General features: G+C 46.0%; 6 protein-coding genes and 1 pseudogene across 7 annotated transcripts; 2 read left to right on the top strand and 5 right to left on the bottom strand.

Moving 5' to 3' along the window:
* Positions 1 to 299: 299 nt before the first annotated feature.
* LOC122626171 lies at positions 300 to 1,841 on the bottom strand (annotated as a pseudogene).
* Positions 1,842 to 3,475: 1,634 nt separating this feature from the next.
* LOC122611900 (NADPH--cytochrome P450 reductase-like) lies at positions 3,476 to 3,805 on the top strand. Its single transcript, XM_043785309.1, has 2 exons — positions 3,476 to 3,509; positions 3,618 to 3,805. Exons 1-2 carry the CDS (start codon positions 3,488 to 3,490, stop codon positions 3,803 to 3,805), a joined length of 210 nt encoding a protein of 69 aa, XP_043641244.1. The 5' UTR covers positions 3,476 to 3,487.
* Positions 3,806 to 4,326: 521 nt separating this feature from the next.
* LOC122626213 lies at positions 4,327 to 6,111 on the bottom strand. 2 transcript variants are annotated; one of them, XM_043806385.1, is made up of 4 exons: positions 5,971 to 6,111; positions 5,529 to 5,915; positions 5,239 to 5,407; positions 4,327 to 5,174 (listed from the first exon to the last, which is right to left on the bottom strand). In XM_043806385.1, the coding sequence occupies exons 2-4, from the start codon at positions 5,891 to 5,893 to the stop codon at positions 4,455 to 4,457; spliced, it is 1,254 nt and encodes a 417-aa protein (XP_043662320.1). In that variant the 5' UTR covers positions 5,894 to 5,915; positions 5,971 to 6,111; the 3' UTR covers positions 4,327 to 4,454. The 2 variants fall into 2 exon arrangements, with proteins under 2 accessions (XP_043662320.1, XP_043662321.1); XM_043806386.1 differs by having other exon boundaries at positions 5,529 to 5,971.
* Positions 6,112 to 7,106: 995 nt separating this feature from the next.
* LOC122624984 lies at positions 7,107 to 8,790 on the bottom strand. The gene is made up of 3 exons (XM_043804794.1): positions 8,339 to 8,790; positions 8,106 to 8,274; positions 7,107 to 8,043 (listed from the first exon to the last, which is right to left on the bottom strand). Exons 1-3 carry the CDS (start codon positions 8,710 to 8,712, stop codon positions 7,312 to 7,314), a joined length of 1,275 nt encoding a protein of 424 aa, XP_043660729.1. The 5' UTR covers positions 8,713 to 8,790; the 3' UTR covers positions 7,107 to 7,311.
* A 1,591-nt stretch (positions 8,791 to 10,381) lies between these two features.
* Positions 10,382 to 12,656, bottom strand: LOC122626430 (pickpocket protein 19-like). The gene is made up of 6 exons (XM_043806690.1): positions 12,618 to 12,656; positions 11,474 to 12,566; positions 11,274 to 11,406; positions 11,162 to 11,215; positions 10,858 to 11,100; positions 10,382 to 10,701 (listed from the first exon to the last, which is right to left on the bottom strand). The coding sequence occupies exons 2-6, from the start codon at positions 12,482 to 12,484 to the stop codon at positions 10,382 to 10,384; spliced, it is 1,761 nt and encodes a 586-aa protein (XP_043662625.1). The 5' UTR covers positions 12,485 to 12,566; positions 12,618 to 12,656.
* A 470-nt stretch (positions 12,657 to 13,126) lies between these two features.
* LOC122611907 (pickpocket protein 19-like) lies at positions 13,127 to 14,781 on the top strand. Its single transcript, XM_043785319.1, has 4 exons — positions 13,127 to 13,326; positions 13,382 to 13,970; positions 14,024 to 14,612; positions 14,666 to 14,781. The coding sequence occupies exons 1-4, from the start codon at positions 13,127 to 13,129 to the stop codon at positions 14,779 to 14,781; spliced, it is 1,494 nt and encodes a 497-aa protein (XP_043641254.1).
* A 708-nt stretch (positions 14,782 to 15,489) lies between these two features.
* On the bottom strand, positions 15,490 to 16,553 carry LOC122611911 (techylectin-5B-like). Its single transcript, XM_043785326.1, has 4 exons — positions 16,482 to 16,553; positions 16,387 to 16,427; positions 15,685 to 16,326; positions 15,490 to 15,634 (listed from the first exon to the last, which is right to left on the bottom strand). The coding sequence occupies exons 1-4, from the start codon at positions 16,551 to 16,553 to the stop codon at positions 15,490 to 15,492; spliced, it is 900 nt and encodes a 299-aa protein (XP_043641261.1).
* Positions 16,554 to 22,664: the final 6,111 nt, after the last annotated feature.

The following is a 22,664-nucleotide window of genomic DNA, read 5'->3' on the forward strand; positions in this document are numbered from 1 at the left end:
GGGTGTTATATGATATATATTATATTTTTCAGTTTAAGAGAGGTTTTGAGATTTTGTTTGTATGTACAAAACTATATGAAGTGTTGCATATGTTTTGGCTGAAAATTGTTACTGATATTGTTACAATTGTCCGATACCATTTTCCTGAAATCTGATTAAAACACAAACATAATTGCGATAGGCCAACATGTTCGTTTGAATTTATTGCATCGAAGTCAGGTTTAGTACTTTAATCAATTTAAAGGCCCACCATTTGCACTTTACATTCCTAGGCAAGAAGCTAATATAGCTATATTAAGGATGTGCGCCTTGGAAGAGCCTCCACTTGTATCACAAAGGTAAAAGAGCCCCAACCTCCATAATACTCATGCCACTCTTCAGTAGTCCTCGAAGACGCCAAGGGAGTCCGCTCGCTGTAGAGCCCACTTTTGGTGGTCGTTGAGGAACTTTTGCGAGAAGATGGCATCCATTTTGCGCTGCTTGAAGGCCTCGTCCTGCATGTTCTCAATGCTGTTGTCCTGGGCCAACTCCTTGGGCATGGTGATCATGGGCAGGAAGGCGAACATGCCGAAGAGCCCGTAGGTTTCGCGGCTGCGCAGCTCGTACTGCAGATCCTCGTAGCTGGGAATGTCCTCGAAGCGGGCGTACTCCAGGGCGTCCTTGAAGGCCGCATAGTACACCTTGATGAGCTCCTCCCGGCGCTCCTGCAGCAGCTGCAGCTTGATGCTGGTGTTCAGGAAGAAGTTCAGGTCGCATGCCGGACTGCCATAGAAGCTCACCTGGAAGTCCACGAATATGGCGCGCGTGGGAACGTCCGGCTGCGAAGCGTTATCGTAGCCGTACATGAAGTTGTTGGTCCACATGTCGCCGTGGTTGAGCACCACGTAGCGATCCCCCTTCCTCGGCCTGGCCGCATCCGCGCACACGTTCCTAAAGTTGTCCATGAGCCGCTGCAGGTGCTTGGTAATCTTCTCGTAGCCGCTCCAGCTCGCCGAGCTCTTGATGAGGCCCTTGAGGAAGCCGCCGAACATTTGCTCAAAGGTGTCGCTCTTCATGAGGATGTCCTCGCTGAGCATGCCACGTGTGTACTGCTTCAAAATGGCGGGATCCTGTGGAATTGCAAAGGAAAGGAAGTGAGCACGCAGTTCGAGTGTCCTCCAGAGTCATCACTCTTACCTTCTTGGCCAGCACCATGGAGGTGGCGTGGAACTTTCCCAGCTGCTGGAGGATGAGGGAGGCGTGGTTCCAGTCTAGGCCTGCTTCCCGCGATGCCACACTGAATCCCTCCACCTTGAGGTCGCTGAACACGATCGTCTGCACCGGAGCCTTCACGGAGTGATAGTATCTGTTGTGAGATTGAGATGCTAATGAACACTGTGTACTTTCACTCAAAACATGAAGCCACCATGTCGCCACGGCTGAGGATGTCCAAACGCGGCAAGACATCGGTGTAGGTCTGCTTCTCCTTGATGAACACACAGACGTCCTCCAGGAACTGGGTGGCTTCGGTGATCGGAATGGTCTTCACAATCAGCGAAAGCTGTTCCGTTGCCGGCGATTCCGCACCGTCGGCCCACCGTGCGAACGTGACTGCGACGCGATAGATGGCCGAGCAGTAGTTGTCGCCCGGATTGCTGCCCCACGCAAAGTTGATCTCCTTCAGGGTCACCTTCGACTCCCGCAGACCCTCCTCCAGGGTCTCTGTGAAGAACTTCTCGTTGAGGTACTCGGGCACCGAGATCTTCTGCTCGTTCTTGATGACCACCATTGCGAACTATTGAATCTCCAACTAAAGGGGGCAACTTTCGATCGAAACCTTTTCGCTCGCCTTGCGTAGCCAACTGATTCTGCTGCCGCGTGGAACGCAGCGTTTTTTATTTGCCCGCAATAGTGTTAGTTTTTTGGGAAATGTTTATACGACATTTCAGAGCTTTTCATATGGCTGTGGTGTCATCGTAAAAAAAAACAAGAGAGAACGCTATAGTCGAGTTCCCCGACTATCTGATACCCGTTACTCAGCTAGTGGAAGTGTGAAGAAGAGTCTTCATCACTGACAGTTTTTGACGGTTTGTGGGCATTAGAGTGGGCGTGGCAAAAAGTTTTTTAGCAAATCGATAAAAATTTACAAGACTAATACAAAAATGAAAACATATTAAAAAAATTTTTTTTAAGTGTGGGCGTGGCAGTTTTGGGCGGTTTGTGGGCGTTAGAGGGGGCGTGGCAACATGAATCGACAAACTTGCGCTGCGTCTATATCTCTGGAGTCTGTATGCTTATTCTCAACTTTCTAGCTTTAATAGTTTCTGAGATCTCGACTTTCATACGGACGGACAGACGGACGGACAGACGGACATGGTCAGATCGACTCGGCTATTGATCCTGATCAAGAATATATATACTTTATATGGTCGGAATCGCTTCCTTCTGCCTGTTACATACTTTTCAACGAATCTAGTATACCCTTTTACTCTACGAGTAACGGGTATAACAAGAAAGTCCGCTATAGTCGAGTTCCCCGACTATCTGATACCCGTTACTCAGCTAGTAAAAGTGCGAAAGAGTCTTCAGCACTGACAGTTTTTGGCGGTTTATGGGCGCTAGAGTGGGCGTGGCAAAAAGTTTTTAGGCAAATCGATAAAAATTTACAAGACTAATACAAAAATGAAAAAATATCAAAACATTTTTCAAAAGTGTGGGCGTGGCAGCTTTGGGCGGTTTGTGAGCGTTAGAGTGGGCGTGGCAAAAAGTTTTTTGGCAAATCGTTAGAAATTTACAAGACTAAAACAAAAATGAAAAAAATCAAAACATTTTTCAAAAGTGTGGGCGTGGCAGTTTTGGGCGGTTTGTGGGCGTTAGAGTGGGCGTGGCAACATGAATCGACAAACTTGCGCTGCGTCTATGTCTCTGGAGTCTGTATGCTTAGTCTTAACTTTCTACCTTTTGTAGTTCCTGAGATCTCGACGTTCATACGGACGGACAGACGGACGGACATGGCCAGATCGACTCGGCTATTGATCCTATTGATCAAGAATATATATACTTTATATGGTCGGAAGTGCTTCCTTCTGCCTGTTACATACATTTCAACGAATCTAGTATACCCTTTTACTCTACGAGTAACGGATATAATAATTGGGCAGTAAAAAGTACAGTGCGTTGATTTCGATTGGAATTTCGTGTTGAAGTGTATTTCTATTTTGCGGGTAAAATTAGTTAATAAAAAGTGGTTTTTGCTAATATTTTAGTATTGGGTCTATCTTTAGTTTCACTTTAGATCATTTCTTATATATATCTTAAAAGCTTTTTATTAGCTATTTTAAGAAATGGGACGACGATTTATTTGAGTTGATTTCCAATGAAAATATTTTATAATCTACTTGGGGAACTCAACTGCGACCCACTGTCCAAGCGTAGTAGACTGCTCGCCTTGAGCTTTCTTAGAGCCAAAAGTCCCAGCCCAGTATCACTGCTGGAGTTGCTGCGCAGCATGGCCTCCATCAGTCCCGAAGGTAAGACTTTATTCTTAAGAAGTATTATTGCTGGACCAGTAAAACATGTCTTGCATTTAACTTTAAATGATCTTCCAAGAACATATGCTAATGTACGTTGTATTGCAGGAAAGGAGAAATACCAGAGCTGGATTCAAGACGCGTGTCGCAACGCTGTCCACATTCTGGAAGACATCAAATCCTGTCGCCCACCCATCGATCACGTTTGCGAACTGCTGCCCCGCTTGCAGCCCCGTTACTACTCCATCTCGTCGTCTTCTAAGCTGCACCCCACTGATGTCCACTGGGTAACATGAGCGAGGCTGACGCCGTGCAGTATATCAAGAAGATGGAGGCTCAGAAGAGCTAAAGTCCTTTATACAAGCAATTTAATTTGTATTCTCTTGGTGATTTCAATACAAAAACGAAACATGATGTGCAATTAAACAGTGACATTGCAATTGTATTTTTATAAATAAAGAAAAGTACGGTTGACTTCTTTAATGCTTTGTGTTTGATGTTATGATTTCTTTAAAATTAGTGATGAAAATGTAGGGTGTTATATGATGATGTAGGATGTTATATGATACATATATATTTTTCAGTTTAAGAGAGATTTTGTGATTTTGGGTATGTAAAAAGTGTAAGAAGTGTTGCATATGTTTTGGCTGAAAAATAAGTAAAGTTTTCTCACACTCATGTCGCATTTATTGAAGAATGTTAACTTCAAGTCCCCATTCAAAAGAGTGGTAAAAGTTAAAGTAAAGTAAGGAGTAGCACACATTCGGTATTCTGCCACATTGTTTGTTATTTACTATATATTTTTTAGCACGGTTTTTAAAACTTTAAACCTGAATATTATGTATTTACAAACGAAAGTAAAATCAGCAAATACATTTTTGTAAAAATCCTTATATTGGTAGTTATATTAAAATGGTACCTATATGAAAGTAGTGTAATAGTACTTCAATCTAGAACTCCAGCCCGTTCAAAGTGCGGTAGCGTGTAGCGCAGGGTATCCGCCAGTCGGCGGGACTGGAACATCTGACGCACCTTCTGCTTGGCGAAATCGGCGTCCTTGAAGCTCTCCAGATTGTTGTCCGCCGTCTGGGCCTTGTCCTGGCTAACAGTGGGGAAAATGCCGTAGTTGGCAAAGAATCCGTACGACTCGCGACGGTGGACCTCCTCCAGGATTTGCTCGTAGCTGGGCACCGGGACGCCCATGTCCAGATCCAGCAGCGTTTTGGCCAGCCGCGCATGGTAGGTGCGCAGCAGCTGGGTTCGCCGATGCCGCAGTACGTCCAACGTCAGGCTGGTGTAGAAGAAATAGTTGAGGTCGATGCCCGGACTGCCCCACACGCTCAACTGGAAGTCGATGAGGATGAGGTCCTGCGGCCGCTGGGCGGCGTCATACTTGAACAACATATTGTTGACCCACAGGTCGCCGTGGTTGAGTACCTTGACCTCCCTCTCCTGCGGCGCCTGGCTGCGTTCCAAGTTGGCCCGCTGGTTCTGCATGTACTTGCCGATCTTCGCGGCGATGCCCTCGTAGCCAGGCCACGTGCTCACCAGGTGGTGCAACTCCTTGCCATTGCCCGAGAAGAACTGCATTAGCAGTCCGTCGTCCTTGGCTAAGCCCCGCGGCGACAGCATTCCGTCGCCATATGCATCGAACAAGTGGGGATCCTGGCCATGTCGAGGTGATTGGATAAGACGTCACCATATGTCTCCGTTTGTAAAAAATACTTACCAGCACCGCCAAGGCCATCGAAGTGGCATGAAACTCCGCCAAGCGCTCCATGACCAGCTGACAGTGCTCCTCGTTCAGGCCCAACTCGCGGGAAGCCATCACGAAGCCCTTCTCGGCCAGATCTTCGAACACAAGGGAGTTCTCCGGCTGTTTTAGGCAGTGGTAAAGTCTATGGAAGTCATAAGGATATAGGTCGAATGATAGTAAGTTAAGTATAATTAGTTAAGTATAAATAGTGCAACAGTGCGTATGCGTAATTTTAAGCTGACTGAAGATTTTTTGAGACTCACTTGGGGCCGAATCTCCGTTTGCACTGCATCAACAGCTCCAGCCGGGGAAGCACTTCGTAGTAGGTGATCTTCTCCTTAAGGTACACCTGCAGGTCGTCAATGAACTCCACCGAGTCCAGGTGGGGAATGCTCTTCACAATGAACGCCATGTGCTGCTCCGGATGGTCGGTTCGCTTGAACGATACCTTCACTCGGTAGATCTGGCTGCAGTAGTTCTCGCCCGTGCTGCTGCCCATCCGGATGTGAATGGAGAGCAGCTGCACCCTGGCCGTCCGCAGGGCTGTCTCCAGCACCTCCTCGAAGAAGGCGACGTCCAGGTGGCTGGGTGGAGCAACCACGTCCACGTCGAACACAATGCTACACATCTTGCGATCGTTTGAAAAGTGGCTATCGGGCGTTGCTCAATTTATATACGTGTCAGTGGAGCTCGCTATGATCTTACCCAGCGGAATCCGGCGGCGCAATTAATTATAGTTATGTGTATCCAGTTATGTGTCGTATTATACTTTCAGTTAAGTTATATATAGACTTTAATAGGCGACAACGAGATGTCTAATTTTTCGATACTTGTAAAACACGCAACGCGGAGACGTCGACCTTTTTAGGCGCATTTAACTAGTAGTTTGACTTCCTCTTTCAGCCTTTGCCGGCAATATTCAGTTTGAATCTTTTTCGAATTCTGCTGGATGGATTTCACTTGCAACGATTGACAGCCTATTATCTAATCAAGATCTGATTCGAATTTGCATTATTACAACGAGTTTCTGATAAGGGAACGCTCTCAGTCAAGTGTCAATCCGAGGTTAATTATTCGCGAACGCTTCCTAAATATATTATTTTTGTACGTAATTATTTATATCATATTTGTTTGGCATGATTGAATCCAATATTCAGCTTACAATTAATATGACCCACGTGAAACAGCGCAGAGTTTCGATCATATAAATCAGGTGGCTGTTAGCCTCCTAGATTTAAAATACACCTTTTCTAAACCCTACTATTTAAATTTAGGGTGTTATACTCGTAAAATGAATATGCCTTATCCATATGTTGTTTATACGTTATGGCTTTAATAAAAGAGTCAGACAAGAGATAACACTATTAAACTTTTTTATAAGTTTACCTAATGATAGAGCCCTAACATAATGTTCCCAGGCTGTAGAAACTGACTGAGAATGTTTAGCGGAAACTACCAGGAAATCATCAAATTCTGAATGCACGTGAATGCTTAGGGTGCTATTATCTAATACGTAAGTTGTTATTCAAGATGATTGCACTCTTTAGAGGGAATTTGTAATATATAATATAATCATTAAATTCGAGCTGTCTGTGCTTTAACTCCATTATTTTAATGGTACTTTCGCAACTCAAAATCATACGTCATATACGTCCTTAGGTTGAACGGGACGATGTGATCTTATCTTAATGTTTACTACTTCTAAAACATCAGAGGTGAGTATACACTTATCGAATGAGTGGTTTATGAAATCGACAAAATTGGTTTTTTGTTATGCAAGCCCCTGATTTTACAATTGTCTGATACCATTTTCCTGAAATCTGATTAAAACACAAACATAATTGCGATAGCCCAACATTTTCGTTTGAATTTATTGCATCGAAGTCAGGTTTAGTACTTTAATCAATTTAAAGGCCCACCATTTGCACTTTACATTCTCAGGCAAGAAGCTAATATAGCTATATTAAGGATGTGCGCCTTGGAAGAGCCTCCACTTGTATCACAAAGGTAAAAGAGCCCCAACCTCCATAATACTCATGCCACTCTTCAGTAGTCCTCGAAGACGCCAAGGGAGTCCGCTCGCTGCAGAGCCCACTTTTGGTGGTCGTTCAGGAACTTTTGCGAGAAAATGGCATCCATTTTGCGCTGCTTGAAGGCCTCGTCCTGCATGTTCTCGATGCTGTTGTCCTGGGCCAACTCCTTGGGCATGGTGATCATGGGCAGGAAGGCGAACATGCCGAAGAGCCCGTAGGTTTCGCGGCTGCGCAGCTCGTACTGCAGATCCTCGTAGGTGGGAATGTCCTCGAAGCGGGCGTACTCCAGGGCGTCCTTGAAGGCCGCATAGTACACCTTGATGAGCTCCTCGCGGCGCTCCTGCAGCAGCTGCAGCTTAATGCTGGTGTTCAGGAAGAAGTTCAGGTCGCATGCCGGACTGCCATAGAAGCTCAGCTGGAAGTCCACGAAGATGGCGCGCGTGGGAACGTCCGGCTGCGAAGCGTTATCGTAGCCGTACATGAAGTTGTTGGTCCACATGTCGCCGTGGTTGAGCACCACGTAGCGATCCCCCTTCCTCGGCCTGGCCGCATCCGCGCACACGTTCCTGAAGTTGTCCATGAGCCGCTGCAGGTGCTTGCTAATCTTCTCGTAGCCGCTCCAGCTCGCCGAGCTCTTGATGAGGCCCTTGAGGAAGCCGCCGAACATTTGCTCAAAGGTGTCGCTCTTCATCAGGATGTCCTCGCTGAGCATGCCACGTGTGTACTGCTTCACAATGGCGGGATCCTGTGAAATTGGAAAGGAAGTGAGCCCGCAGTTCAAGGATCGTGCAGAGTCGTCACTGTTACCTTCTTGGCCAGCACCATGGAGGTGGCGTGGAACTTTCCCAGCTGCTGGAGGATGAGGGAGGCGTGGTTCCAGTCTAGGCCTGCTTCCCGCGATGCCACACTGAATCCCTCCACCTTGAGGTCGCTGAACACGATCGTCTGCACCGGAGCCTTCACGGAGTGATAGTATCTGTTGTGAGATGGAGATGCTAATAAGCACTGTGTACTTTTACCCAAAACTTTCTGCCACCTACTTTGCGCCGAAAGTGTCGCCACGGCTGAGGATGTCCAACCGCGGCAAGACATCGGTGTAGGTCTGCTTCTCCTTGATGAACACACAGACGTCCTCCAGGAACTGGGTGGCTTCGGTGATCGGAATGGTCTTCACAATCAGCGAAAGCTGTTCCGTTGCCGGCGATTCCGCACCATCGGCCCACCGTGCGAACGTGACTGCGACGCGATAGATGGCCGAGCAGTAGTTGTCGCCCGGATTGCTGCCCCACGCAAAGTTGATCTCCTTCAGGGTCACCTTCGACTCCCGCAGACCCTCCTCCAGGGTCTCTGTGAAGAACTTCTCGTTGAGGTACTCGGGCACCGAGATCTTCTGCTCGTTCTTGATGACCACCATTGCGAACTATTGAATCTCCAACTAAAGGGGGCAACTTTCGATCGAAACCTTTTCGCTCGCCTTGCGTAGCCAACTGATTCTACTGCCGCGTAGAACGAAGCGTTTTATATTTGCCCGCAATAGTGTTAGTTTTTTGGGAAATGTTTATACGACATTTCAGAGCTTTTCATATGGCTGTGGTGTCATCGTAAAAAAAAACTAATTGGGCAGTAAAAAGTACAGTGGGTTGAATTCCATTTGAATTTCGTGTTGAAGTGTATTTTTATTTTACAGGTAAAATGCGTTCAAGAAATATGAATTTGGTTTATATTATAGTATTGGGACTCTCTTTAGTTTCAGTTTAAATAATTTCTTATATATATCTTAAAACCATTTTTGTTAGCTATGTTAAGAATCGACTTATATGAACGGATTTCCCATGAATAAATTGTATTTTCTACTTGGGGAACTCAACTGCGACCCACTGTGCAAGCGCAGTAGACTGCTCGCCTTGAGCTTTCTTAGAGCCAAAAGTCCCAGCCCAGTATCACTGCTCTACGCGTTTTGCATAGTCATCCGCATACAACGAAATACACATGCTTGTGGGTTGATGGAACCTTAATTAATTTTCAGCTCTTGTGCTACGCTCTGTTTTGATAGAAGCAACCTGTTGAGCGCCGTCATTCGACCACGTCATAGGTGCTCTATTCGGAGATTGAGATTCGCTGCTCGATAGTTTAGTTCAACAACAGGCGGTGCTTCGCGGCTGGAACACCGCCCGTCAGTGGGTCAACAGACCTGGTATTTGCTCTCGGTGTTATCAACTGTGCTGGAGGTATCCGCATTGGAATATACGAGAATACGAGAATTATAGAAACGTGTGGCCAATGAATATACATGTGTTCATTTAGTTTTGCTCAATCGGTTTTATTTTTTTCTTACGATGACAGTGGGGTTTACCGTCAACGGGCTCAGGGAAGGATTTGGACAGCGCGGTTGACTTGTTACTTAGCTTACCACTTTGTTACTTAGTTCTAGTAATATTTTCCCATGAAAAACTTTAATCAACTATAACAGGAATTATATGATTGAATCACCTTTTTTTTTTAATTTTACTGTCTACATTTAATAAATCAAATTTAATTAACCTTTGGTATTATAAAAAACAAACTTAAATTTAAACAATTTAACAATAGATACCTTTAATGAATAATTACATTTCGTAGCTCTCATTGAAAATGTCAGTTAAATTTCAGCTCTATATGAAAATATGATATATGATAGTTGGTGTCTGGAAATCGATGCTAATCCGCTACTGACCATAGCTAATGAGAATTGCCTCAGCGGTAGAAACCAAGCCCATCACCTTATCACGCACACGCTAACAATAGATTAAATCATTTCCTAGGAGCTTTTTTGTTATCACGCTCAGTAATTTCGGTGTGTCAAATAATACTTCAAAACACTGCCAAAAATATTGTACAAATCTGAACTAAATAATAATATTTTAAATAAATTTATAATGCCTCATATATTTATCTCAATTTTCTTTGCTTTACTTTATTAGTTAGCTTGATAGAAGATAAAACTGCCGAGCTCTTAGTTCTACAAATGAAAAGTTTGAAGACGGCTTGCAACTATCCTCTACAATCATTTTTTAACAAACTAATATTATAATCTTTCACATGATTCACTTGCCAATAACATGCTTCTGAGCAAACGTAATGCGGTGCCAGTTTTGAAAGTTGGCCCTCTGCTGCTGCGCCCTTTCGGCCTTAAGTTGCATGATGTAGTTCTCCATCAGCTGACTGGGCGTGGTTTGTCGGAAGTTCAGGGTGAGCGTGGTCGTGGACACGCTTACGCCCAGATCCATCTGCCGTCGAGCCTTCCACCGCCGACGCAGTCCATCCAGTCCAAAGGCCGGCACCTCGATGCACAGGAAGTAGGCCAATTCCATGCCGCTTATCAAGGAGCAGCCGAGAAACAGACCGGCTATGCCGCCGAAGCTTACTAGAAGAATAACAATGATTACTTATTAATTAACTATTTTTTCCGTATGTTAATATGTCGGGCATATTTATTTTAAAACTTGTTAAGACCTAAGCATGTGACTATACACAGGTGAGGATGCTCTATAACATAGAAGCTGTTTGCTTTTGTACTCACCCATTAAGTCCACCCAGCCGAAGACGAGGCTGGTGCGATAGACCATGATGGTCTCGAAGCGGTAGTGCACATCCAGGTCCACGTAGGAGTTGTTTTCGTACACCTCCGGCGGCAGGAAGGCGGGCCGCACATCGTTGATGTAGTTGAGGGAGTAGCAGTTGCGGAAGCACCTGCAGGTCATGCCCTTGAAGTGGTTGCGCACGAACGCCTTCTCGCCGGGATTGTGGGAGTACATGAGCAGGTCTGCGGGTGAGGGATTTCGTTTATAGAGCGTCTTCCTTTGGGATGATAGGCTACCACTAACCATTGTGCTCGGCGAGGCATAGCAAATCCTGCGCCCGACACGACCGATACTGACCTGGCCAAGGGATGCCAATGAATCGGTAATTTGGAAACGTGTTTGATATCGTGCTCACCCGGCGGAAACAGCAGGTCCATTGTGCAGTTACAGTAGCGCACCAGGTACTCCTGTTGGCACTCGGACTGGCAGTTCTCAATCATGTACACGTATCCTTGCAGCGACTTGAAGTCCTTGCTGTTGTGTTCGTCCTTGGGTGGCATCCAAAGTGCAGGATAAGTACAAACCCAGTTGGGTATTAAACAGATAGCCACTCACATCGAAAACGCACTCCCGCTGGTCGGAGCGCACTCCCCGGGTGTCGTTGTCATAGAAGTAGATGACGGGCTCGATCTCCAGGGTCGTCTCCGTGTTCGCGGGCACGAAGAACGGATTGTTGTGCCACACGAAGGGCTCGGTTACCATGACATCGATGCCCTTCATGGCACCCGTCTCCCGGCGCCCCGGCCAGTGCTTCGTGGGCTGGATGAGGACGCGCACGGAGAGGGCGCTCATGGGACCCGCCGACCCCGTGCGCCAGGGCCACATGGAATCGAGCAACTGCATCCGTCTGCCCTCCTCCGTCTCCAGCGAGTTGAACGCCCAGCACAGGCCGTTCTTGCTGCGCCGCTTCGAGAAGATCTCGCAGCAGTTGTAGGCGTGGTGGCGCCACAGGCAGTCCGTGAGCAGCTCGTTGCAGCGCCAGGTCATGAAGTCCACCACCTGGCTGAAGTTGACGTAGCTGAGCAGCTCCGTCGGCTGGTTGCGCAATCGCTCGAACGACTGAAAGTGCCCAAAGTACGCGTCGTCGTAGCCGCCCACAATCAGCTCGAAGAGCTCCATCTGGGCGGAGTCGCTGCCGTTGGCCAGGAACCTGGACTTCGCCTCGCCCAGGCGCTGCCAGTTGAGGCGATTCCGGTTGCAGATCGTTATGACCGGAAAGGGTATGCGGTAGACCGGAAACCGAGTGCTATCCACCACAGTCTGGAAGTGGGCGGCATTGTAGCGGGCCGAGAGGATCAGGCACACGTACACCGCGCCCAGGAAGGCACTCACAAAGGTGCACAGCCAGACGAAGCGCTCCCACCGACTGGCCCTGGCACAGAGCAGCCTGTCCAGGCCGTGGATGGTGGTCCGCTTGCCAAAGCGCAACGCCAGCTGCCAGGCGGACTGGGCCAGCTGTTGGGCCAGGCGACTGGATCTCGATGGCTGCTGCTCCTGCTGCTGTTGCTGTTGCTGCTGCTGCTGTTGCTGCTGCAGCTTTGGCGGAGGAAAGTAGACCAGTGTCATGTCGGCACAGGACTCACTGAGTTTGGTTGAGCGGAATGCCAGGCTTTTATACCATGCCAGTGTGCCGTGAAGGGAATGCGTGCTGAAATGCAGTGGTAATTAGATGCCGTTTAGCGCGTTGACAACTACTCACCAAATGCGGTTGACATGCCGGCCGCTTATTAGCCCAATAACTGACTGGCCCAAAGGCTGTCACCCAAAGGTCGGGTCAATCGATTGCCTACTCCCATGAGATCTAACCTGATTCGCAGGCAATGGTCATGGTTAGGGCTAATAAGCATCGAAATAAATTCAATTGAATGCAATCAAACGCAATTGATTTGCAAACAGCGATAAAAACTCGAGCTCAATGGAGTAGAATGCAGGTGCGACCTTTGAATACCCTGAGATACTCTATCGAGCAATTCAAACTGATTTATTAAAGCTTTTCTATGAGTAAAGCTACTTTAGAATCCTTATTTGACTGTCGCTCATAGATTAGGTAGATCTTTTGAATTGAAAAACTAATTGGCATCCAAATCAGCAAAGGATTGGATTGCTTTGTGCGACAAAGAGACTAAAGTATTCCATACACTACAGTAATCCAAACTTTTGGACCTCGCTTATAAAAGCCATGATGCAGCTTAAAGGACTCATATCAAAATGTTTGTTCGCTCAACTGGAAAGGAATCGCGAGCTGTGGCGGCGAGGATACGGCGACAGGTCCCAAATCCTTTGCCCTCAGTCAATTTGAAATCAGACAACCAAAATGCTTGGACTTCACTGCTTGATAGCTACATCTCCAGATCGCATATCCACGGATTGTATATGCTCTTCTTACCCTCGATGCGACGCCGTATGCGGTGAGCTGGGCAACTCAACTCATGGAGTTCGAAAAAAACCATATTTCTTTGATAGAGTCTTGTGGGCACTGGCCTTGATCTGCGCCTGCACCGTGCTGTTCCACGTGAGCTATTTGCTGGGGGAGCGATACCACAGCAAGCAGTTCCAGACGATCGTGGCCAACGCACATGCTCCAATCGACCACATCGCCTTTCCCGTGGTCATCATCTGCAACAAGAACCGTCTGAACTGGTCTCGACTGCCCGAGATCAAGTCCCTGTACAACATCACGCCGGTGCAAGAGGAGCTCTTCGATCGCATCCTCACCGCCTACGATGGTTTCAGCTTTCACAACTTCAACGTATTCGATCCGCTCGTGGGGGAGTCCTTGGATGAACTCAATCACCTGAACTTCACGCAAATCGTGATTCATATGTCGTGGCGATGTGACGAGATCCTCAGAGATTGCTACTGGCAGAAGGCACCAAGAGACTGCTGCAAGCTCTTTCGACCCCGTCGCCTGCCCCTCGGCTATTGCCTGGCCTTCAACGAGCTGGAGAAGCGACGTGGCATGGAGACGGGCCTCAACTCGGGGCTACTACTGAGGCTCCTGCAGCGGGAGGCGCATCATGCTCCGGGCAATCCAGGCCTAAAGGGCTTCTGGGTGGGTTAAAGAGGTAATAAGAGGTGCTCTATAGAACTGCGTTTGTTTTCCAGCTAACTGTGATAGAGTCTTCGGTGTGGTTCGGTTTTCCCATCGAGGTGGTGCCCCACATCCGCACCAATGTGGCCGTTACAGCGGTGTACCACTACTACGACGAGAGCACCTTGAGCGCGCCCTCCAGCTGGCGGCACTGCGTCATGGACTACGAGGAGGAGAGCGAGCACTTCTTCACGCTGGAGGGCCAGAAGTATATGCTGGAGAACTGCCAGGCGGAGTGCCAGCAGCGTTACCTGCTGCGCTACTGCAACTGCTCCGTGGACCTCTTCTATCCGCCATCCGACTACCCCGCCTGCCGGCTGAAGGATCTGCCCTGCCTGGCGTCCCACAACCATTTGCTCCAGAACTTTGAGCAGCCCGGAGAGCAGCCCTATGTGCACCGGGAGATGCCCGGCCTGGTCTGCGAGTGCCTGTACAACTGCAAGTCCCTCTCCCTGCTGACCGACATGCGCAAGAGTGTCCTGCAGCCGTGGCTGCGGTCCAACTTCAGCGCCATCGAGAGCATGTGGCTCAACGTGTTCTTCAAGAAGCCGTCCATGCTGGTCTACAAGACCAACCTTATCTACACCTGGGTGGACTTGATTGGTATGCTATTCTAAGGTGTCTATCTGTGTATATTTCCCATCTATCTATTTCAGTTTCATTCGGAGGCATTTGTCAGCTTTGCTTGGGTTGTTCGATCATCAGTCTCATCGAGTTCGTGTTCTTTGCGCTGTACAAAGTACCACAATTTTATTGGAGGCGTTTGCAATGAATACGAATGCAATGAATAAAGTTTAATTTATTTGTTTGTTGTTTTTTAGGACGAGTCCAAGAACACTAATATATACCACCAATAATATTTTCTAATGTTTATTAATGTTGTTTTAAAATTCAAAATAGCGTGGCTTCTTCTGGGATTTTACTTACATTTGACATTACACGTGTGTATTAAATGTCAGCAAAGACTCAAACCTCTTTTAATTGTACCACAATTGGGAAGATAACATAGAACATAGAACAGCATCGACGACTGAATAACTTTTCCAGAGTAATTTCGAAGTTATTTATTTTACTTACATCTTGGTTACTTAAACATGATTCTCAAAATTTACCCATAATTTACTTATATTTTACTATTATTCTACATTACACGTTAATGTCGTTCACAATGATTACAATTCATAGAATTTCATAGCAATTCGAATTCGAAACGATGTTTTGAAAGTATTTTCGAAGTGCCTTATTTTACTTATATCATAAGTTAAATGCACATTTCTTTGGCGAATACATATTATGTAGAATTTCTCTAAGTTTGCTATAAAGTAATTTTTAGCTGCCAGAAGGTAGATGGCTCCGTGGTGTCATTGCATCTGAGAATAACCATTATCAGAGAATTATTTATTTGTATACCATTTGATAAGTTTAAACATTACAATTAGCAGCTGAAAGATGCAGTATAACAACAATATGTAACCTCTTTCTATCTGGAGCAATAGCATTTGGGTCGAACCATCATTTGCATCACTTTGTAGGAGTAACTCTCAGTGCGCCAAGAGTGCCAGACGATCCCCTTCCACTGAAAGTACTGGGCATCATCTCCGTTCACATAGACGCCGAAAAGATTACTGAAATAATGAAATGCTTAACATCTGCAATAACCGTATGAAATCATTACCTGTAAGTGCAGTTTATATGCCACCAAGGACCAAAATACTCCTCGGCACAGTTTTTGTGCCACGCATCATTGTCCCTATCGAAGGTGGAAAAGTTCTGGTTCCTGTTGGGCATCATGGAATCCCCTGCATCGCCGGTGAATCCACCCAGTTTGGTCATTGCATAGAACTTGTTTTCGCTCTCGACAAAGAACTCATCGTAATGCGCATATCGGGTGTGTCCTTCAAAGTCCTGCAGGTGTATGTATAACTCATGGGGCCGCGACTTGGTGATGGCGTGCAGTTTGTCCAAGCCAATGAAAAAATCTCCATCGAGCTGCCCGAAGCCATTCTTGTACTCCGCCCAGCTGCGAAAGAAGTTCAACTGGTTGCTGGTGCGACGGGCCATCACAGTCCATCCGGAACCGGCAATCTTGGCATCGCAGGACACCTGAAAGGGTTCCAGGCCCAACACTTGCACGGTGTAAATTCCGTGAGCAGATGGATTGGTGGGACAGTGGGAGCGATATTTTCCCAACAAGCCGGTGGTATTTAAATCTAAATCTAATTTAGGCTCTTGGATGTTTTCTGTATTGGGACTGGTTTCGTTTTCTTCGAGCAGGGCCAGTACCATTTTGTACAAAAATTCTAGTGCTGGCTTGTTTCTGCAAAATGGCAGCTTGTTTGCATATACTTAACTTTTGGAAGTGGAACTACAAATTTACCTGATTGCTTCTCTCTGTATAGCGGTAGCATTTTGAAAACTCTGTAGAAAGATTTAACTGTTAAGGTTAAAGAAGCTCAAAGGTAACTGATTTACCTCAATATCCATGGCCTCTGTTGAATAAAAAACGAGACTCACAAGCGCCGCATATATCCACACTGATCGCATTGTAGCGCGTTAGTAACTGAATAAACGTTACTATTACTGCATATTTTAATTAATAGCTGCGTCTCCTAATCACACAACTAATTGTGACAGTTATCATAGATATTACTAATTGTGTCACATGGCCACAGTTAAGTGTGGCTAAACAAATAAATATTAAGATATGCTGACAAATTCTCTAATCACTTCGGCGTTGAACTATTCTGCATGCTATTCTTATGATATATTGATATATGAATGTTTATTTAAAAGCTGACCTTAACTTTTAATTTGCTCATTAACCTAACACTAAATGACAGTTTCATTGATGGATTTCATTGCCGTCTTTTAATCATCGCGCTGATAATCACACTTTGATTGAGGAAAGTCCGGGAATAAATGCCAATTTGCAAATATCCAATAATTTTTAAAGCCCAGCCATAAGACTTGCAGACATTCGCATGGCACTAAAGTGGCTGAGCAGACTTCCAAATATATCTGTTTGTGGTGGGATGGGGTGGTGTGGTGTGGGGTGGGGTCTTCCATCCTAGTGAGTTTTTAACGGCTTATTGAATGCCGGCGGGCGGTGTCTTAACTGCTGCAATGTCGCGTTCGCCGCTTAACAAGCGTCCTCCGGATGCGAATGTGAACCGGGATGGGGATGGGGATGGAGATGTGGGCATGCCCGATGCTCCGTGCAGCTGGGGGCGATTGTGGCTCCGCCTGGCGAATTGTGGCGGGATCGGGATTGGAAGATTGGAAGGGGTCTTGTCGAAATTACGCTCATAAACGTGACTTGACATAATAATCTGGCTGGAGCGCTCTGACTTCGTTCACTTGCTTTGTCTTTGCCTCTTGCCACTTGCCTTCTGACTCCCGGCCCTTTGCAGCAGTGGCCATCTTTGCCTCGGATTTCTTTACCTTGCCCCCACTTTCAAGGTGGCGTTGGATTTTCATTTTTTTTTTCTTTGCGGTCTCCTTTTAATTTTTTGCGGTCAGATTTTATGTTTTTATGCTTTGGGGTCAGGGCACCAGCGCCCCACCGACCGGCGAATATGGCAAAAATTTCATTAGTTTTGCAAACAAGCAACCAAACAAACCCAGAAACAAATATTTGTGCCTGCATTTTTTAACAGTTTAGCGCCAGTGGTTGTTCTTATTGTAGGCGCCGCAGCAGCAGCTTTTTTATCTTGAACTGGAGAACTGGAGAAAAAGGAGCCGCAGCTGGCTGGGGTTATGTGCAGGTGAAGGCGCTTTCATCCGGGGATATCAAACTGAACAAACAGCGAGGGTATCAGAGAAATGCCATTTCTTGGATTCCTTTTAAAATAAACATTTTATGAACTTTGTTCTTGCCCTTGCAGATAGCCAGTTGTAATGGGTCCGAAAATGTCAAAAGGAGGCAGCTGACTACACCACTTCTATTAAATCAATCATAAAAACCCTTAAACTAGAAGTAATGTTTCGCTAAGAAAAATGTTTGTTACATTCAAAATAAGCTTTGATTCGTGGTAGCACTTGTTATGGTTCCTCAATTACACTGATACAGGAGTGCGCTTCGTCACTACGTGCATTGCCATTTGTTTGCAGTACTTTATTTCTATTATCTCTAGTAAAAATCATAGTCATAAAGGGAATCTGTGAAGCGCATTAAAATTAGTAAGTTTTTGAAGGTGGTAAATTATTGATGAAGAAAGCGCTCATTTAAGGAAACCAATCTCTTACGTACATCAATGGAAATGTCAACCTTTCTTGCTTGAATAAGATTTCTGTGACTGTTTCTGTTTTCTAACTACTTGCAATAGCTTTCAATGGTAACTTATGGACCAGCTGGCTTTAAACTGACAGCCTGGCTGACAAATGGGTGGAGGAAAAATGTATGTCCCTATTTACTCTATGGGGTCGAGTATGCACCAGGACTACGACTGTGCCGGGCGGCGTCCAACCAGGAATGGACTCGCCTCACCCCTTATCACCTGGCCCCATAAATTATGGCGAAGAGGTTACTTTGTAATCAGCAAATTAACTTTATCGCCGAAAGCGCTGTGTCCATATAGTGCACGTGTGTGCGTGGGGCGCCACTTCTCCTGTTTGAAGGGTTACTCAGTTCGGATTTTGAGTGGACATGCCCTGACCTCTGTCCATGGAGAGTAATGAGTGATGTTTTGAGTGCATTTTTTATACTTGCCTTTTTTTATGGGCAGCAATCAAAAATTAAATCAGGAAGGCGTTCTTTTTTCTCTCCCGATAATCAAAATTTTAATATTTGCACTGTGTGTGGAGACGCCTAACTCACGAGCTCCCCTTCGCTGGCGAATGTGGCGCTGTGTCACGGTTTTCGTGGTCCTGGCTGCCAGGTCCTGAAAGCTGGCGAGTTATAGGATCCGTGCTCTTGGTGGGGTAACCGCCGAGCGCTGTAAATTATCTAATTTTCAATGTCGGTCGGGAGGCCGCCTCCATTTGGGGGTACTGATTGGATTTCAGTATTGTTCCTAATCTCCGCCTCACGCGGTATGCGCACGAGTTAATCGAATCTGCCTTTTATGTTAACGCATTTCCATATCGGCACAGCGATGCCACCCAATTTGGTTGTTTGCATTCGATTTGTGCCTCGCCAGGGTGTTTCGTTATCTCTCTTATTATACTAATTTCTGGCCATATTGCAAACAGTTTTCAGGCCAAAGGTAATTTTGCTTTAATTTGCAGCCACAAGCTAAGCACTGTTTGGCATCGTAAACCCAAGAGAATGCCCCCAACCTTGTCTTCCAAGAAGTGGACAATTTACGTGAGCCAAGGATAAGTTGATAAGCAAAAGGTAAGAAAATGAAAATCGAATGTCTGTCAATGTGTCGCAGCAATAGATTTACATTAAGTTCTGGGCCCACAGACCCACTTAAGCACATGTGGCCTTAGACACCTGCCAGACCCAAATCCAGCTGCGACTGGCGATGTGAGGAGCGTTTAATAAGGCACGGATTATCGCCCGGCATTATTTCAATCACATACCAAGTGTCGAGTATTTAGCAGACAAGGAGCACGCGCTCGCCTCCACTGCCCGCTCCAGCCGACCATCCTTCCAGGAGCATCCTGCCACGACCCAAACATCCCTGTCAGGCCGAGGCGTCAGTTGACTTTGGACGGGGAACTGGGAGCTGGGAGCAGGCTTCCTAAAAAGCCAATAAAAATACTTTGTTTGACAAATAAAAGCCACAGTGAGAGGGGCTTTGGCGATAAAGCGCTTCAAGATATCGGCGCAGCGCCGAGGTTCGTTCACCAGGCCTGCCTCTTCCTCCGCCTGGCAGGTCGCACATGTGTGGATGTGCGGATGTGGGGAAGTGTGGATGTGCCGGGGAGTTGGGATCTGCAGTTTGTGCAGGCAGGGTCCTCGCATCGTTTGGCTTTAAGAGCCAGTTAAAGTGCCCCGTGACCGTTGGGTGTCCGTGTCCGTGTCTCTGTCTGCGTCTGTCTCTGCTTAGGCGGTACATCCGGTGGACTGGAAGTCGCCGGACAGCAGGAACGTATGCCGCATTCGGGGTATCTTGAAAATGAGCTGCCATATTGTCGAGTAGGGTTCAGCACACCTGCAGCACAAGGAGAATAGCAATACTGGTGATACCCCGTAGAATTGTTATTCTCTTCTCAAGTGAACCAAGTCTTTCCTTGCATTCCATTTCAAGTTTGTGCAGGGTATTGCCTACGCCGTAGTTTATTTCCCTTGGCTTTTGGGAACCAAGACTGGCGACCCAAGCAGATCTTGTTGTTGATGCTGTCGACAACTGTCCTTCCTTTTTCTTCGCCCTCTGTTTGACAATAATCAACGCTGACGACGTTGCCGTTTCACATGTTTGCCAACATGGAGCGGCCATCACGGATATGTTTATGCCTGGGCGTTGAGTTGAGCTGAGTTTGTGCTGCCGCGTATTGGTTCAGTATTGGTTCATGTTATTTTTGCCGCACATATTTGCTCTTAGACAGATGACCCCGCGGCACTGCTCCTTCGATTCCCTCGAATCCTTCGGCACTCGACATCCAACATCCAGCATCCGGCGGCTCTTCAAGGGAATTTTAAAGTTGTGCGGCGAGACATTATCATCAGCAGGCTGCGTGACTTTGGTCGCTGCTGTCGGCTTCTTTTATTTTTGGCGCTGCTTAAAACTAATTAAAATTGTGGCGCGTTATTTTGGGGCCCACAGAAAATATGCAAACGAGCAGAAGGCAAGCAAGTGTCGGGCATAAAAAATAATACAATTTCCTGGGACGACAGCCTTTTGGGCGGCAATTAAAACGGCTGCAACTTGAGCTGCTCTCGAGCACGCTCCGAAATATTGAAATGTTGGCCACGCATCCACTGTTGTTTGCTCATATCCTGCAATCAGTGCACACAAGCGCAGCCTAGTCAATCGCACACATTCACACACTCGCACACATACACTCGCACACACACACATGGGTACACTCAGTGAAGTCCTGATTACAGCTGCCATATTAATCAACTGACCAAAACATACAAATCGCCGATAGCCCATCGTTTATGAATCGCCACAGCACTGCGTTCGAAAATTGTTCAGCTCAACGTTTGGCTATGTTTGTTAATTGCAGATCCTCGTCCTTGCAGGACTACTGCGTTTGCCAACAGAAATCGCCGCTTGACTGCTGCAAATTTCAATAAATGATTGCTTACTTTCGCATGCTGAATTATTTGTGTCACTTTAGTCGCAAAATTTCAATTTCTTGTTGGGCTCTATGGTTTCATGAGCAATATAATACTACACTCTGTTTTTTACACTACAGTTGAGTTTTCTGCAAAATATATATGCAAGTTTTTATTACATTGAAAGCAATGTGTGATTTCTGAAAAAATAAATCATATGTAAAATAACTTTTATTACTAGATATTAATTTTCTATCGAAAAATGCGACATGTTTAATACATTATTGCTATTGACTATAAAATATATAAAATAAATGAAATAATATTAATTTTATTGTATTCTTTTTAAAAGTGACAAATTCCAAGATCAAAGGAAGCGTTTTTACAAACAATGCTGCCTCTTATCTCGACAAAGAGCGATACGAGTATATGTAAATACAGCTTTCCTGGCCAGCGCTCTTGAAAAATGAAACCTGTAATTCATCGAGGCGCCACTGTGGTCCGTCCTGCGACTTTTGCGGCGATGCAGTGAAGCGGTCAAAGCCGCCACTGGGATTCTGGATCCTGGAGGGGATGGGCACGGATGGGTTCGATGGAGTTGGATGGTGGAATGCCGATGGGAAAGGGGATGGGGATGGGGATGTTTGTGCCGTTGGAGCTGCGGAAGTGCTGCGTTGCCATTGAACCGTTAACGACTGGCATTCTTTTCGAGTCTCTTTGGCGGTGGAAACGGGGGGTGTGGCGGGGGGTGGAGAGATTAATTTTCGTTTGGCGCGCTTGTTAATAAATTAATAAATTAAATTGCATATTTCGCTTTATACTTTATGACGCTTTGGCCGCACTCTCTCTTGTTTTCGTAGGTTTGCCATCTACATGTATGTATGTATGTGCCGAAAATGTACAATTTTTAATATAAATAATTTCGCCTGATTTTCTCTTTGACACACACGGCGTGCCAACCAGGGGGGGATACCCCTCTCAATGTCATTATCTTTGGCGCTAGCTGCATAAACAAATTTAAAGCATTTCCAATAAATTTTGCATTCGGTTGCGCGATTAATAACAAGGGTTTTCCCCTGTTTATGTGTGACAGGCATTAAACTTTATTAATCAATTTTATGGAATTTTTACTGAGTCGCTAATGGATTTATAAACGAGTGCTCCATCAATCCTTTATGCTTAATTGCAATTTAATTATTTTTAATTAATCAATACAAAGTGAATGATTTCAGTGCAGCGATTAGGTGTATATGCAATACAAGTAAAAATAGAAATATATGTATTAAATTAGGTAATCACTTTAAAAGCTGTAAAAGTATGAAACAAGGAAACCAAGGAGAACGCTATAGTCTGATACCTGTTACTCAGCTAGTGGTGCGGGGTGTGCGGGGTTCGGGATAAACGCTAAAGTCGAGTGCCCCGACTATCTGATACCGGTTACTCAGCTAGTGGTGCGGGGTGTGGGGTAAACGCTATAGTCGAGT

This window comes from Drosophila teissieri, chromosome 2L (assembly GCF_016746235.2).
Source record: "Drosophila teissieri strain GT53w chromosome 2L, Prin_Dtei_1.1, whole genome shotgun sequence".
In the NCBI taxonomy this organism is placed as follows: domain Eukaryota; kingdom Metazoa; phylum Arthropoda; class Insecta; order Diptera; family Drosophilidae; genus Drosophila; species Drosophila teissieri.

What these genes read in the sequence shown, in the direction of transcription:
- LOC122624984 (XM_043804794.1), bottom strand. Translation starts at nt 8,712, where the DNA reads ATGGTGGTCATCAAGAACGAGCAGAAGATCTCGGTGCCCGAGTACCTC. An exon ending in GGCGACACTTTCGGCGCAAA is followed by an intron (nt 8,275 to 8,338) that starts GTAGGTGGCAGA and finishes ATCTCACAACAG; the next exon opens with ATACTATCACTCCGTGAAGG. An exon ending in CCATGGTGCTGGCCAAGAAG is followed by an intron (nt 8,044 to 8,105) that starts GTAACAGTGACG and finishes CCAATTTCACAG; the next exon opens with GATCCCGCCATTGTGAAGCA.
- LOC122611911 (XM_043785326.1), bottom strand. Translation starts at nt 16,553, where the DNA reads ATGCGATCAGTGTGGATATATGCGGCGCTTGTGAGTCTCGTTTTTTAT. An exon ending in CAGAGGCCATGGATATTGAG is followed by an intron (nt 16,428 to 16,481) that starts GTAAATCAGTTA and finishes ATCTTTCTACAG; the next exon opens with AGTTTTCAAAATGCTACCGC. An exon ending in ATACAGAGAGAAGCAATCAG is followed by an intron (nt 16,327 to 16,386) that starts GTAAATTTGTAG and finishes GCCATTTTGCAG; the next exon opens with AAACAAGCCAGCACTAGAAT.
- LOC122611900 (XM_043785309.1), top strand. Translation starts at nt 3,488, where the DNA reads ATGGCCTCCATCAGTCCCGAAG. An exon ending in GGCCTCCATCAGTCCCGAAG is followed by an intron (nt 3,510 to 3,617) that starts GTAAGACTTTAT and finishes GTTGTATTGCAG; the next exon opens with GAAAGGAGAAATACCAGAGC.
- LOC122611907 (XM_043785319.1), top strand. Translation starts at nt 13,127, where the DNA reads ATGTTTGTTCGCTCAACTGGAAAGGAATCGCGAGCTGTGGCGGCGAGG. An exon ending in CAGGCCTAAAGGGCTTCTGG is followed by an intron (nt 13,971 to 14,023) that starts GTGGGTTAAAGA and finishes TTTGTTTTCCAG; the next exon opens with CTAACTGTGATAGAGTCTTC. An exon ending in CACCTGGGTGGACTTGATTG is followed by an intron (nt 14,613 to 14,665) that starts GTATGCTATTCT and finishes TATCTATTTCAG; the next exon opens with TTTCATTCGGAGGCATTTGT.
- LOC122626430 (XM_043806690.1), bottom strand. Translation starts at nt 12,484, where the DNA reads ATGACACTGGTCTACTTTCCTCCGCCAAAGCTGCAGCAGCAACAGCAG. An exon ending in AGCGGGAGTGCGTTTTCGAT is followed by an intron (nt 11,407 to 11,473) that starts GTGAGTGGCTAT and finishes ATGCCACCCAAG; the next exon opens with GACGAACACAACAGCAAGGA. An exon ending in GGACCTGCTGTTTCCGCCGG is followed by an intron (nt 11,216 to 11,273) that starts GTGAGCACGATA and finishes TCCCTTGGCCAG; the next exon opens with GTCAGTATCGGTCGTGTCGG.
- LOC122626213 (XM_043806385.1), bottom strand. Translation starts at nt 5,893, where the DNA reads ATGTGTAGCATTGTGTTCGACGTGGACGTGGTTGCTCCACCCAGCCAC. An exon ending in AAACGGAGATTCGGCCCCAA is followed by an intron (nt 5,408 to 5,528) that starts GTGAGTCTCAAA and finishes TGACTTCCATAG; the next exon opens with ACTTTACCACTGCCTAAAAC. An exon ending in CGATGGCCTTGGCGGTGCTG is followed by an intron (nt 5,175 to 5,238) that starts GTAAGTATTTTT and finishes CGACATGGCCAG; the next exon opens with GATCCCCACTTGTTCGATGC.